The 14,600-nt window shown below is 37.0% G+C and overlaps 1 protein-coding gene across 17 annotated transcripts in view; it reads left to right on the forward strand.

Annotated features, from left to right (window-relative positions):
- Nucleotides 1-14,600, forward strand: part of Hdac9 (histone deacetylase 9) — a 915,786-nt gene that overhangs the window by 564,837 nt on the left and 336,349 nt on the right. For all 17 annotated transcript variants that reach the window (XM_045135730.1, XM_045135719.1, XM_045135721.1 and 14 more), the window contains 2 exons: nt 1,563-1,773; nt 2,155-2,372. In XM_045135730.1, coding sequence (XP_044991665.1) covers nt 1,563-1,773; nt 2,155-2,372 — 429 coding nt within the window. The remainder of the gene's footprint in view (nt 1-1,562; nt 1,774-2,154; nt 2,373-14,600) is intronic.

Below are 14,600 nucleotides of genomic sequence, written 5' to 3' on the forward strand. Positions count from 1 at the left end.
GATGAATAAAACAATGTGGTTTGGATTAAAGTTTCATTTTTCTTTGCTTCCATGTTGGTGTGGATAAGGCCATCACAATTAATTTCTCAAGCTTAGCATAGCTTTGGCAGAAAGATCCCTAATGTTTCATTTTCCCACTGCAGAGTAAAGGACTTGAGGGAAGAGAGGCCAGGGTTAGGCATCGCCTGTTAGCTCAAACATTGCACTGACTTGCTCTGTGACTCAGAGAGGTCATTTACCTCTTTGTCCTTCAGTTTCTCCATCACTGAAAATTGCTTTGCTTCCCTGGTGCACAGTAATTTTGAAAGATGAAACATGAATTTTGAAAAGAAACATGCCACATAATTTTGAGGTATTAGACTTCTGCTTTTGTAATACTAAAATGACCACCATTCATTAAATGCCTTGAATAGGATAATTCATTATTGCTCTTGATGATATAATCATTATTGCCTTATGATTGCGTTACTATACATTTCAAGTTCTTAATAACACTTTCATTTGATATTTGATTTCTTTTTTAGTTTACTTTATTATACAAAAGTATCTGAATTGTCATTTTTAATATTCAGAGATCTGGTGATCTATTATGAAATAATAAAAAAAATATGTTCAAATCAATTTTTTTGAGGTAGAGTCTTACTCTAACTCAGGCTAACCTTGAACTCACAGCAATCCTCCTATTCCTGCCTCCCAAGTGCTGGGATTAAAGGTGTGTGCCACCATGCATGGCTCAAATCAATTTTTTCATGCTTGCTCTTAATTTCATTGAGTAAAAGAATTTTATTTTAAAAATAAAATACTGGAATATTACAGTTCTGTAGAATTATTAGAGGATATGAAGAGAAAAACTACATTATTCCTTTGGCTTAAAAGTTCAAAATTATATATAACTATATGTTCATGTCTATAACACACTCTTGAGTTAACTATTTGAATAAATTTAGCTTTCCAACATACATTTTACATGTTCAGGGCATTTTATTATATGTAAACTTCCCTCTTAATAAGCTGAAAATTAATTTAAAATTTTTAACTATTTTTTGTATAAAATTAAATGTTTCATGGATTGCAACATAATTTGGTCTTAACTTAATCAAGCTACTTGACATATGTATTATTTCACACACTTTTTTATGTTGAAAAAAACTCCCTGAAAATTTTCAAAATATATTTCCTTATCATAATTATGGTCACTATGGTGAACAATAGAATTCCTTAATTAGTTTCCTGCATTGCTCAAACTTGTTATTCAGCATCATTTTTAATATTTAGCAAAATGTTTCTTTAACTTTGTACACTAATACCTAACAACGAATTGTTTTCAGTATTTCAACCATATTTCTGTTTCTCTTTTGTTAATCCAATTGTTGTAAAAGGTGTGACGTTATCCATTTTCTGGGTTCTATCATTGTGTAAGCTGAGTTTTTGTTTGGGTCGATTATGGCATAAGAATCGTATACACTGATATAGAAACATATTCACTGATGTAGAAACGTATACACTGATATAGAGACCTAGTGACCCACAGGGGCTGATATCCTCATCATCTCTTCATACAGGCTTCAAATCCACTCAAAGAAAAGCAGAAATGTGAGACACAGACACTCAGGCAGAGTGTTCCTCTGCCTGGACAGTATGGGGGTGGCATCCCGGCATCCTCGAGCCACGCTCATGTCACTTTGGAGGGAAAGCCCAACAGCAGTCATCAGGCTCTCCTGCAGCATTTACTGTTGAAAGAGCAAATGCGACAGCAGAAGCTTCTTGTGGCTGGTAACTAATAATGGCACTGTGTATCGATGATTTTAGACTATTGTCAATGGATTTATGTATTGCCTGGCAAAGGTCTACCAGACACCTGGCATTGGGGGAAGGCAGAGATACTTACTCATTCCACCAGATCAGATAAGGTGGAGCTGGGGAAGAAACTCACCTGATTTGTCCTTTCTGCATCCCAGAATGCAATGCTGGTATTATCATGGCCAGAAACATACCTAATTAAGGCCTTGAAACTTCTGTGCTCCAGCACCCAACCAGGGTGTCCCTGGCAAATGCTTCTTGTCTTCTCTTCAAATTATATGTGAATGTGTCTGTGTTTACATATGTATAAACATGTGCGTACTCACACACACACACGTTTCTTTTTTTTTTCAGGTGGAATACCCTTGCATCCTCAGTCTCCCCTAGCAACAAAAGAAAGAATTTCACCTGGTGTTAGAGGTACACACAAACTGCCCCGTCACAGACCCCTGAATCGAACCCAGTCAGCACCTTTGCCTCAGAGCACGTTGGCTCAGCTGGTCATTCAGCAGCAACACCAGCAATTCTTGGAGAAGCAGAAACAATATCAGCAGCAGATCCACATGAACAAAGTAAGCCAGAAACCAATTGAAAATATTATAACTACTGCTTGAGAAATTGAGTTGATAGATAGATAGATAGATAGATAGATAGATAGATAGATAGATAGATAGATAAAAAATATTGAACAGTCACAGTGTAAAGGTTATCATCCTTGCTATATGGACTTCAGGACACCATCAATATATCATTCTTTCCATCATTGTTAGGGTTGTGGGACATTTATAACAACATGGCAAGCATGGATCAGCAATGTGTTTCACTGAGAGTGCATTTTAATGCACAAACATCTAAGTCCCATACGTATGAAGCTTTCTTCATGATGCGGAGTTCAATGGGTAGGTTGACAAGTCAAGATGGTGGCACGGGGGGTAGATGATACGACATTGTTTCTTGTCAACTTGAGTACATTTAGAATACGTTCATTTTTTTTTTAAAGTATGCCAACTTCATTCCAAACAACATTTGAAGCAGTTTGCCAGAGACTTCTGGCAATTTCTATTTGGCAGCTTGATTGTGGCTGAAAATGGACCTCATACCCCATTCTTAGTAGTTCTGAACTCCTCACAAAGAAACAGCAATTACAATAATGATATTGGAAAGACCAAATAAACAGTTTTTATGTCTTTTGTATGCAAGATGATCTTCCCTTCTCTTTTATACTGTGACTTGTCGTATGTGATAGAGGCATAGTGAACTGATGGGAAGATGGCTGCAGTTTGGCTTAGTAAATACTTTATTGTGATACAAAGAGAAAGCACAACAAAATAAACCCTCATGGGCAAACATGTAATCATTTTCCTAATGGCAAGAGGAGAAGGGGGTCTTCATCTTGTGCTAGTCTTACTTTACGTATTGCTGGAGTTCTTCTCCCTGGCCTCCACTTTCACCAGGGCAGAGTTGTGAAGGGTGTGTGGCCTGTGGAATCCTGTGCAAGTACTAAACAGTACTGACCTCGGGTTCTTCCAACCCAGTCTTTCGCTGCTTTCAAAGACTGGCACATGCATGCGATGGGGTTGTAGGGTGGACATGTTCGGCAGTGACAGCTGCCTCAACACCCTTCCTTTTCTGTAAGTGACAGACTCTGTATCGTAGCATTCATGCCTTGTACAGCTCTAGTATATCTCTAAGTCTTTCTCAATTTTTTCTTCTTTTATCAAATTAGTTTCCCCTGGGGGAAACACCTTCCATGCAGAATGTTCTCAACTCGAATGCATGTGTTTGCCCTATTATGGTAGACTCGCATTTCTTTGTCTTGTGGTTTCCCAGAACAACATAAAATGACTACATCTTCTAGAAAAATCATCCAGTGCAAATATATATATATGTTGGAGGAAACATTAAGAATCCTATGTTTTGCCTCATAATTGTTGACATAAAATTAGGTTTGCTTATAAAATCAACATTGGCTTGTCATACGTTGTTGTCACTCATGATTCACTTTTATGAAATACGTGGATGTGTATATTCTACAAAGGATATGTGATCTCTTTAAAATAATGCTCTCCAAACGGTTTATATGAATACCTCTATAAATGTCTGGGAATTTTCCTCTTATGACCTAATGTTGCTACTATATCTGACTCAGATGGTATGCTAATGCCACATTTTTCTCTTTGGTATCAGAGTAGAATTTTGACAGGCGGATGCTAACCCCAGATCAGGGTAAAACTAAGATGAAAAGCAGGCATTTGTATTTTAGAAATGGCCAAGGCAAATCTTATCAGAGGCCTTTTCCCATGTGGAGCTGATTCTATGGAATCTGCTAAGAATTCTTCCCCAAATTAGAAACAAACCTATACTTTTAGGTGCATGTTTGTACAGTGGTTTGATTATTAAATCCTGTCTTAATTAGGTAAAATGAAGACCAGAAAACTTCAAAGTACAGAGCTGATCTCTATATGTTAACCCCTCTCAGTTTGGGTGTTTAGATTATTCAAGCAGGTTTCCAGTTGGCTTTTCTTCAAGCATGCGTTCCATATGTTTAATCATGTGGCACATGCATACTGGATTGGGAAAATATTTTACCTGCCCTCACTTGTCTATGGACACAGAAAAGAATCTTATCAGAGAAAATACTGAACTTGTGCTATATTCTGAATTATTCCCAATAGAGCACTCAAGAAGTGAATCATTAACATACACTCATCTCCTGAGGTGATGAGGATGATTAGGCCTTACTGGTTCAGTGTCGTGAATTATATGCCAAAAGCTAATACATTTTGGATAACATATATCTGTGTATGGTCTATGTATTAAGTCAGAATTGTCATTAGCAAGAAATTGCCACATAAACGTATGCTATTTCCCAATTACCATGCATGAACACTTAATAAATCTATTCAAACTGGAGCCAAATAGCTGGCATCATAAAATCATGTTCCTTGCTCATGCAATACTTATTTTAGCAGGAAATATAAATATGTGTGAAAATGTAGGTGTACAAATGACATATTCAAAGTGTGTTTCTTTCTATTCTCTGCATTTTATACTATTTTTGAGAACAAAAATATTTTGTTTATTATGGAAGCAAAATAAGAAATCTAAACAAAACAAAAATAAGGATATATGTATCTAAATCAACATCAGATTGAATGCATTTAGACTTCCTAGTATAAACCTTGAAATACTATGTTTGAATTGTCCATAATTATTAATAAAAACATTAGAAGAAAACCTCTATATTTAGGAGCAGAGCTGCTATAGTATTTAATCTTAAATTATCAAGTTTTTATGCAAGTCTATAGTGTAAATGTTATTAATACTATTGATTTACCTGCCTGTTGCTTTATATTTTAATGATATTAACATGGACTATCTGTACCCCCTAAGTTTATTTGCCTCATAATTATTGTGGAATTGCACAAGGTTTTAGTAGAAATACTCCTATCATGGGTTTTTATAATAGTTTTATTGATTTGTCTGCCAGTAAATAATGGACAGGTTTGAAAGAATAGTTTTGGGATGGAGAGGAAACTGTCACATTGATTTATCTCTGCTCGTGAGTTTGAATATTCTATTTTTACCTAATATATTTTGAGAAGATTAATCATATGAAAACCATAGCTTTTATATCTCTTCATTTGTATGTTGAGAAATTAAAAATAAGAAATATGTTAATCAATTTTAACTGCCAATACATAGAATGCTTGTATTATAGTGTTTTATAGTTCACTAAGTCTTCCAAAAACTGTGTCTTTTTTTTATATTAGTGCCCAAAGAAAACTTGTTTTTGCCAGTCTTCTTTATCATGTTGAAAGAAAATACTTTCTGAAATATAATTTTCCCTAAAAATACAAACTAAACAAAAACAATAAAAAAAACTAACTAAAACATAGCAGGGTATTGGTAATTTTCTACTGAGCCCACCTCAAGTTTCAATACTACCAGTTTATTTCTGCTTCAAAACTGTGATTAAAAACAAAACACACCACAGTTACTTGGGCATATTGATGCTTTTAAAGCATATTCTCCTCTGCCTGAAAAACAACAGGAGAAATCTGTAGTCAGCATCCCTGCCTGAACATTATTTTCAAATATATCTTCTAGCATGTATGGTGGGTGATTTGACACAGATCTCAGACATCCCCTACACTGTTGTATTGTAGCATTAATGAAATAGTATTGATTTGTGCTTAAGGATTTTTGTTTTTATCTAGAAATATATCTTAGAAATCTTTTCTATGATTTATGTTTTTTATTTCATATTAAGTACATCAGATCTATAGAAGCTGAAATTTTCTTGCTTATTTAACAGATATGGTAGCCTACGCCTGTATCCATTCAGCAATTTCTTACTTTGGGCAGACACTACTGTAAGTCCTAAGAAAACAGTATTCAGTGTTTTTGGGAAGCTTAATAATGGGAAGAGGAGGGTGAGCTATGCAATAAATAGTAACACAATGCGTTCAATATTCAGATGATATGAAGGAGATTGACTTTTGTGAGGAAATAACATTTAAGACTTGTTTAGTTATACCAGCTGTTTTGTCCCTGCAATCTTCCTTTCTTTCTTTTTATTTCTTTCTATGTGATAAATATCTTATGCATTCCTATGACTGGATATCAGCCAACATGCTTTAAAAAACACATATAAATCATGAGATGATATCTTATATATGTCAAGGTTCAGTCTAGATATAAGTATTTATTATATATTTATTACTGCAATACCTAGGCATTTTGACATGAGTACTATTTTATCATAATAAAAATATATCTAAGACACGACCAGTCAATGGGAGGCCAAGCAGATGTCTGGTGTTGTGCTTTTTAAAACAAGTAGATGTTGTCTTCTGACAAGTAAGGCTGAGTACAGTCAATGTTCAAATGCTTGAGCTAAGCAAATAGGGAGCTTCTGTTAGCTTTTGGGGAGAGAAATTGGCCCTTTGCTCAAGTACTATATGTTTTACTCTTTTCCTTTAGCATGATTTTCTAACATCATTGTTACATATTCACCACAATCCCTCATGATTCATATCCATTCCATGCCCCTAATCTTTTATCCTCAGCAGCCCAGGAGGATGTATTCGTTCATTCCTGAGATCACATGCAAACACAGTATGTGTTGCTTTCTTATTACATTCAGTTCTAATTAAAGGTTACTGCATACACTATTGGAAAAAGTGGATATTTTTCCTGGCATACCTTGAAGCACAACAGTTCTCTAAGGGTCTAAAAACTTCAAATGTTTTGAAGTCAGATTTTATAGTCACAAGCAATAGATATGTGTGTGATTTACCTGAGATAGATTAAAGTTTTAAGCATAATGAAAGACCATGAACCAAACTTGGTTTTGTGTTGTTTTGTTTTGTAACACCTGTTTCTGCTCAGGTGCTTCTTCCCTTCATCTTGCCTTCTCCCTTGATGCCTAAGTCAGCAATTAAACAATATTAGCTCCCTTTACATACAGGCTGTACTTTGAGTTCAATTCTTTATATCAGCATGGCTGTATGCATTAGTTCATCAAGTTTCTCAACTTGCTGTACAAAAAAACATCAAGAATGTTGTTTTTTCAGGGCTAAATTTAATTGAGTAAGTTGTCTTTGGGACTTCCAGTCTCCAAAAATAGTAATATGACATAGCTTAAATGCCAAAAAAAAAAAAAAAGTCTGTTCTTGGCTCTTGAGTTAATTTCAGTCTTGTTCTTATCACCAAGCAGAAGACAAGTGTTTTCTCAGTGCTATAGAGCTCACATTGAAAAACAGAGCAAGAATACAGATATAAGAAAGCAAGATCACCTGGTTATTTTGTATTTGGATTGGCCAGAATGGAGACATCGCTTTTCCCCACACTGCTTCCCAGTCTTGCACAGCATTACCCTCCGTCCAGTCACTCACTTGGTTATCTTCATAGGTGGCCTTGATGGTGGGACACTCAGACATCCTGTTGGATTGTAAGGCTTTCCAAAATAGTGTGGTGTACATGCAAGTGCAAAGCCCAGATGCATCCAGGCCACATTCTGCTCTTTCTTGCACACCACCACATGGCCATGCATGTAGATTGGGCAGACCATCTTCTCATAGGAGCTATGAGCAGGCTTGAAGCTGAACGTTTCCTGACTTCATCACATTCTACTTAAATGCAAATGTTGGCATCTCATCTATGGTGGTTGGAAAATGCTTTGTTTTAAGTCTTTAAAACTGGATGAGTAGAAATTTGAACAGGGCTTTCATTTAGGAAAGTAGGCATTACTGTTGTCAGGATTAATTTCTCTCCATCCATCTGACAGCTTGTTTCCATGCAGAGTCTTTTAATCACCAATTTAGGATTACATTTTGCCCATTAGACGGATAGTATCTTCAAAAACCTTAGCACACATTGAAAGCAGTTTTTATTACAGTAAAAAGCCTCCTAGATTATTTATCTATCTATCGAGGTTTATAAAAGAAGCTTTGACTTTGCCCTTAAATAGAAGCTGTTTTGACATGATTAGGCCAATGTAAATATATCCTTGTAGGTATAGACTGGGCTTAGGAAAAAAATCCATTTATGCTACAGCACCGGCTTACATCACCACAAAAAATTTATATAGCAGCATCTCACTATATAATTACAAGTTGGTGGTTTATAACACACATAAATGGCTTGCTGCTTTATTATTAGATGTGATGAAATCTTGTGTTTGGAAAAGAAACTAAATGACCATTCCAGTGAATTAATGTGTAGCATTCATAAACTTTCCCAGTGCCACTTTCATAACTGGAACCCCAAAGAGAGAGACCTCGACCTTTCCTTTTCACTCTGCACTGTTAATCTACTCAGAAGCACTTTTATTGAATGACAAAAATAATAGTTAGACATGACTATGAGGGCAGAAAATCGAGGGCAATAAAGTATCTGGGAAAGGATACCATGTAAGTCGTTGATTGATTTTGATTCCAGGCAGTTCAAAAGAGAAGGAAGCTAAATAATTTGGTTGTTTTCCAACCCTGACAAATAGTTTCACTTAACAGAATGAAATAATTAAGTTTGGCTAAGGAATTTTTAATATAGTTTATGTGATATATGGAAATATGAACCACAAGTGTGTAGCAGTCTCTTTGCTCAGGCTCTACAATTCATGAGTTTAGTTCCACTCTTCCTGTATCTTTTAGTTCTCTAATTGCCTTTGAAATCTGAGTTGTCATAGTGACCCTGAATTGTCATCTGGTCTACAGTATACTGATATCTTCAGAAAGAATCTCCTCAGGAGCTATAATCCCATACCCTAGGGGCACTGTTGACCTCTTGCTATTAGTTGTGTTTTCAACAAATCTTTTCTTGCATAGGATAATTGACAGTGTCACACAAAAGATTTATGCACTGAGAGCAGGCTGGGTGTGGTAGTGCACCCTTTAATCCCAGCACCTTGGAGGCAGAGGGAGGATTGCTGAGAGTTTAAGGCCACCTTTAGACTACATAGTGAATTCCAGGTCAGCCTGAACTAGCGTGAGACCCTACTTCAAAAAAAAAAAAAAAAAGATTTATCCACTGAGAGTCATCATTCATGGTGCCTGCTGTACATGGGAATGAGGAATGTATGTCCTTTCCCCCAAATGTCTCTAGACGTGTAAACACATATTATAGTCAAAGAATCCTGTAGAGAACACAGATTCCACACAGATTGCAAAATCGAGGCCACTTATTAGTCCCTACAAGAGGTTTATGAAGCCTTGGACCATATTTGTTAGCTCTGCCTATTTAGTCAGAGTATTCAACCTTATGTCCATTGTTCTATAATGAGAAAAATTTAGAGGCTCGTAGTGAATGTAGAGTGAAAGGTACATATGATAGAGCTTTGAAAGTGTGGTAATCACTATGAAAATTACATGTATCTCCTCATATAGTACAATAGTCCTAGTTTCCTTATTTGGGAACTAAAAATGGTTGTCTGGAAATGCTAAAATATGTCCAAGGCACACATTTCACTCCTTGCTTCGGCATTGCATCAGACACCTGTGTTGCAAATCAATCCAGCACGTTTTGTTCCAGCTGTTACTTGCCTCTGTATTCCTTATGAAACAGACTTTGTTTGCTTTTTGGAACAATATTATGGTTAGTGGTCAAGCTTCTTATTGACATAAAATTACCATATGGTAAAACTTATTTATTTGCTGTACAGTTCAGTGAGTTTTGACAAAAGTATATCCTCATAAAATTAGCACAATTAAGGTACAGAATGGTTTCCTCAATGTCCCTCCTGCTGGTCCTCTGTAGTCAATTTCTACACAAGTCTAATTCCTGGCAAACTGGTCTATTTTCTTTCTTTCTTTAAACTAAATAAAGAGAATAAGACTGGTCACCAGAACATAGAATATACAAGTGATTATGTATTTTGTGGGCACACAGACACCAGCCATAACTGATCTTCACCATAGAATGTTCTAGATATTCTTTTCAAAGGTTATAAATCAGCAGCCTGTCATCTGAACTGAGTCTGTGAGTCTTGTCTTTTGCTGGTCTGATGTCTTTAAATGCTTCCCAGCTCCTGTTCACATTTAAAAATAGAGGTATTTCAGATAAAAATTTGGATTTCTGTCATTCTCTGAAAAAGTGCAAATTTAACCATACTTGACTCCTCTTCCTTTTATAATTGTCACTGATGGTGTTCCCTTTGCTACACATTTTACCTCCAGTCTCCAGTTTCTAAGAAAGAAGGATTGGTTAGTACCAAGAAAGAGAGAGTTTGAGTGAATGGCTAAGACCTGCTCAAAGACAGCAAGCTCAGACAGGAAAAGAGCAATTTTCCATGATGACTTTCATTTCTTTCCTTAAAGAATGAAGGACAAGATTTTCTTCTTCTATTTTTTTATTATGAACATATTTAGTATGGATACATTATGTTATGGTACTGTCCTTTCCCTAGTCCCTGAACCCATTCTGCTGGAGACCCTCCTCAGTGGGGTTGCAGGTATTCCACATGGGGTTGTGGGCTATGCATTGTGGGAGCAGAAGTCAGTTACTGGAGGGAGGCAATACCTCTGGGCATATTGTCCCAACCTGTGGCTCTTACAATCTTTCTGCCCCATCTTCCACAAAATTCCATGAGCCATGGTGGGTGAATTTTAAGTCTACTTCAGTGATGATATCTTAGGAACCTCTGAATCTCTGCTTTGGTAAGTGTTGAATATCCTCAGCATCTGTCTCCTTCACCCTGGCGCCATTATCAGGCTCATCATGGAAGCAGTGTTCTTGTTCATCTCCCCATTTCCTGTGTGGTTTCAGCTATGGCTTGGCTGAAGTGCGAGGGATAGTTTATCTCCTTGAGACTCACTACCTTCTGAAAAAGAAAAAAAACAGATTCTCGAACAGTGAGTGAAGTCAGCATAGGTTAAATCAGATAAGTGTTAATAACTTAGGGAGAATTTGATGGATGTAGCCCCTCTTTTAACCAAACACTAGTGGGAGCTTGACATTGGAGAGCATAATCTTGGTCTCCATAGGATTCTGACCTGGGTTCCATTCCACTGAACAGATCTCTTAGCCAATCAGAAAGCTATTGGTTTCCCACCAAGGCTGTGTGGCACGATTGCACTGTTGTGTACATCTTCTCAGGGTGTTTGCTTCTGCATAGCTTAGACCTCTGGTAAGGTCTTCTAAAATGTGCTATCAATTGAAAACTGGGGAGGAGATTATGAAGCAGACATTTTATGGTTTTATTAAAGGATATAAAGTGTCAGTAATATTAAAAATGATAAATATGAGCTGGAGAGATGGCTTAGTGGTCAAGGCATTTGCCTGCAAAGCTAAAACACTCAGGTTCTATTCCCCAGGACACACATAAGCAAAATGCAAGAGATGGCACACATGTTTGGAGTTCGTTTGCTGTGGCTGAAGGCCCTGGTACACCCATTCTCTCCTCTCCCCCCCCCCAACCTTTCTCTCTCAAGTAAATGAAATAAATAATTTAAAATTTGAAAAATATTGTTCAAATAAAAATATGCTGTGGCGATTGCTTAGTGAATAAAGTGCTCAACACTCAAGCCTGAGCACCCAAGTGTGGTCCTCTTTAGACCTCACCTCTAAAAAACAGGCAGAAGCCATGATGGGCTTCTGTCAACCCAGCAGGCTGATAGATATAGAAGACCCTGAGACAGAAATCCCTAATTCCCCAAAGCGTGCATGAGTGCCTAAAAGAATAACAACAGAGCAAGACCCAGAGAGAGAAACCCTGACTCAAATGAGGTTGAAGTATAGGGACCCACCTGAAAGTTGTCCTCTGACTTGCATATTCATGTGGCGTCCCTTACAATGACACTGTTCTACAGATAAGCCTATGCACAATCATGCAGACACATGACTACACATAAATAAAAGGAAATGGTAAGGCACCTGAGGAGGACAGTTTATGTTCTAAAATGCCCCTAGAAATTCGTATCATCCTCTCCTGTTGAGGATTTTATGTTCTGAATGTTCAGTCTTTTTGTTTCTATTTTCACCTTCCCACATTCATTCATCTATAGCAGTCGGAGTGACTATTCTTGGCACACATAACTCTAGGTCTGCTCCAAATATGATCTTGTTATCAAAGTCTACCTCAGCTCAAACAGCTTCTTTTAAGGGCTCTTAAACGAAACACTCACCCCTTTCTGATCATTTCTTGATACATCACGTTTTCCTCCTCAGTTGCTTATTTTGTGTTTCCCCTATTCAGTCCTGGGTGCTTGCTTCATTGCCAAGTGTCTTCCTAGGGTTTCTCAGATGTTCTAAATAATATATTCTCAATAATCATTATAATGCAGGGTTTGAAGACTAGGTAGGCAACTCACCTCAACTTGCTTCATGGAAGAAATTTTAAGTCTTGGCAACAGTTTTTGAAATTAACAAGTTTTAAGAGCCAGGGAAAGGATCTTTCATTATAAAAGTTGCTTTGGATAACCATTTCTAATTCAAAAATAAGTTCCTATCAATAATTCACTAGGCCCTTTAGATTAATTTTATATAATCAGTAAGGAAGGGTATTTGTGAGTTTGTGAGTTCTAATCATGTAATTAGTGAATTAATATTTAGAAAAGTTTTCTTCTCATCATTTAATTTTAGTCTCACTGATTATTTTCATAAGATTCACAGAAGTGAAATGACACAGAGTGTTTCAGCGGGAGGCTGGAGTTGTTCTCTTAGTAGACCTCTTGTTTGAAAGTCCTCCAAGTTCTTCATGTTGTTTCTGAGAACAGTTGGTACATACCTAATCTATTTGTGAATTGAGACAGAATTTTATCATTATTTTTAAATCTAGTTTCCTTGGAGCTTAAGGGCCATGCTTTATTTTCCAAAAGAAGAATATTTCATTTATTTAAAAGGAAAGAAAAAAAGGCAGATTTATGCTATTTCCTGAGTAAAATCTGTCCTAAGATTCAAGACAGAATAGGAAAGTGAGGAGTGGCAGAAAGGTTGCTTTGCATACTTTAGCAATCACATTTGAACACTGGTACTTAGTGGTTTGTCGACAATGTCAGAAAGTGAGATGTCTATCAGAAACAGACTTCCTCCACGTTCCCATTCTTTTTTGATGTTTTGTAACTGAAGATATTTGTGTGGACATGAAGGATTTCCCTGAGCAAAATTAAAAATCACAAAATGTAAGATTATTGTATGTAAAAACACTTATGCCTTAAAAAAAAAAAAAAACACTTATATAGACTTGTGTGGAAAAATTAAGCTTCGGTCGCAAGGACCTGAATCTGGTAGTAGGAAGACATTAGCTACATGGTGTTGAAATACTACCTGATGGACTTTTTATCGTGTATTAATAGAACATATGATGCTCATCATGGAATGTAAAATACTGAAATTATGGATATGCCTAACCCTAGCAGGGAGAGGTAAGAACTTGAGAATTAGTTGGGATACTTGAAAATCAGGGTCCAGACTGCTGACCATTCCACCTGGCATGAAGGTTAGTGTGCATATGCATTTGGATATGGGTGTACCTAGCCCAAAATGACCATGGCTAGCCTGAAGCAACGTAGTGTCCAGCACAGTCATACTGCAGCAGCATGGAGAACGCAGGGCATGTTGATAGGCGAGGGAGAACCTAGATAAAAGGATGGGCAAAGCTGTCTAGCTGCTGCCCTTATCTCAGCTGGGGTCCCCGCCAGAGCAACTCACCTGGTGTCAGACGGCTGGTGCTCAGTGTATCTCACAGATGGTCCTCAGCAGATTCACACAGGCATGCACATTTATCTGTCACACAGATGTTTCATCTTCTGTGTTTTAGCCAGCAAAGCAACAGCCCGACTTTGCTGGGGGATCATCTCCAGATGTTCAACCAAAGAGAGACGCTGCTACCCCACTGAGAGTAAGCAGACATCTCCCCACATCTGGGGCCACTCAGTGGCAGTACAAATTAGAAAAGGGTTAGCCGTACCATCTTTTTGATGGTTGCATTTGGAGTTCAAAAACACACAGAAAACAACCTAATCTGAAACTTAACAAATAGTACCGAGTAACTCTTCATTTTAAAAGTCTGAAATAAGTCAAACCTGGCAGGCAGAATTTCTCTGTGACTTTTGTTTGTGGATTTTCTTGCTCATGTTAATTGTTAATTTTTCCACTCTGGAAAGTTGGAGTGTTTAAGTGAAAACAGTTTCAGTCATATATTTAACATGGATTAGAATGAGCAGGTTAACTACCTCTGTGCAATTATATTTCCCCAAACTGGCTCCAGGATGTTCTGTTTATCTCTTTTGTTTTTGGTGAATCTTCATAAAGAACTCTGTTTATTCCAAGAACATGAAAAGGTGGAAGTTATTGTCATG

The sequence above is a fragment of the Jaculus jaculus genome, chromosome 16 (assembly GCF_020740685.1).
Source record: "Jaculus jaculus isolate mJacJac1 chromosome 16, mJacJac1.mat.Y.cur, whole genome shotgun sequence".
Taxonomy (NCBI): domain Eukaryota; kingdom Metazoa; phylum Chordata; class Mammalia; order Rodentia; family Dipodidae; genus Jaculus; species Jaculus jaculus.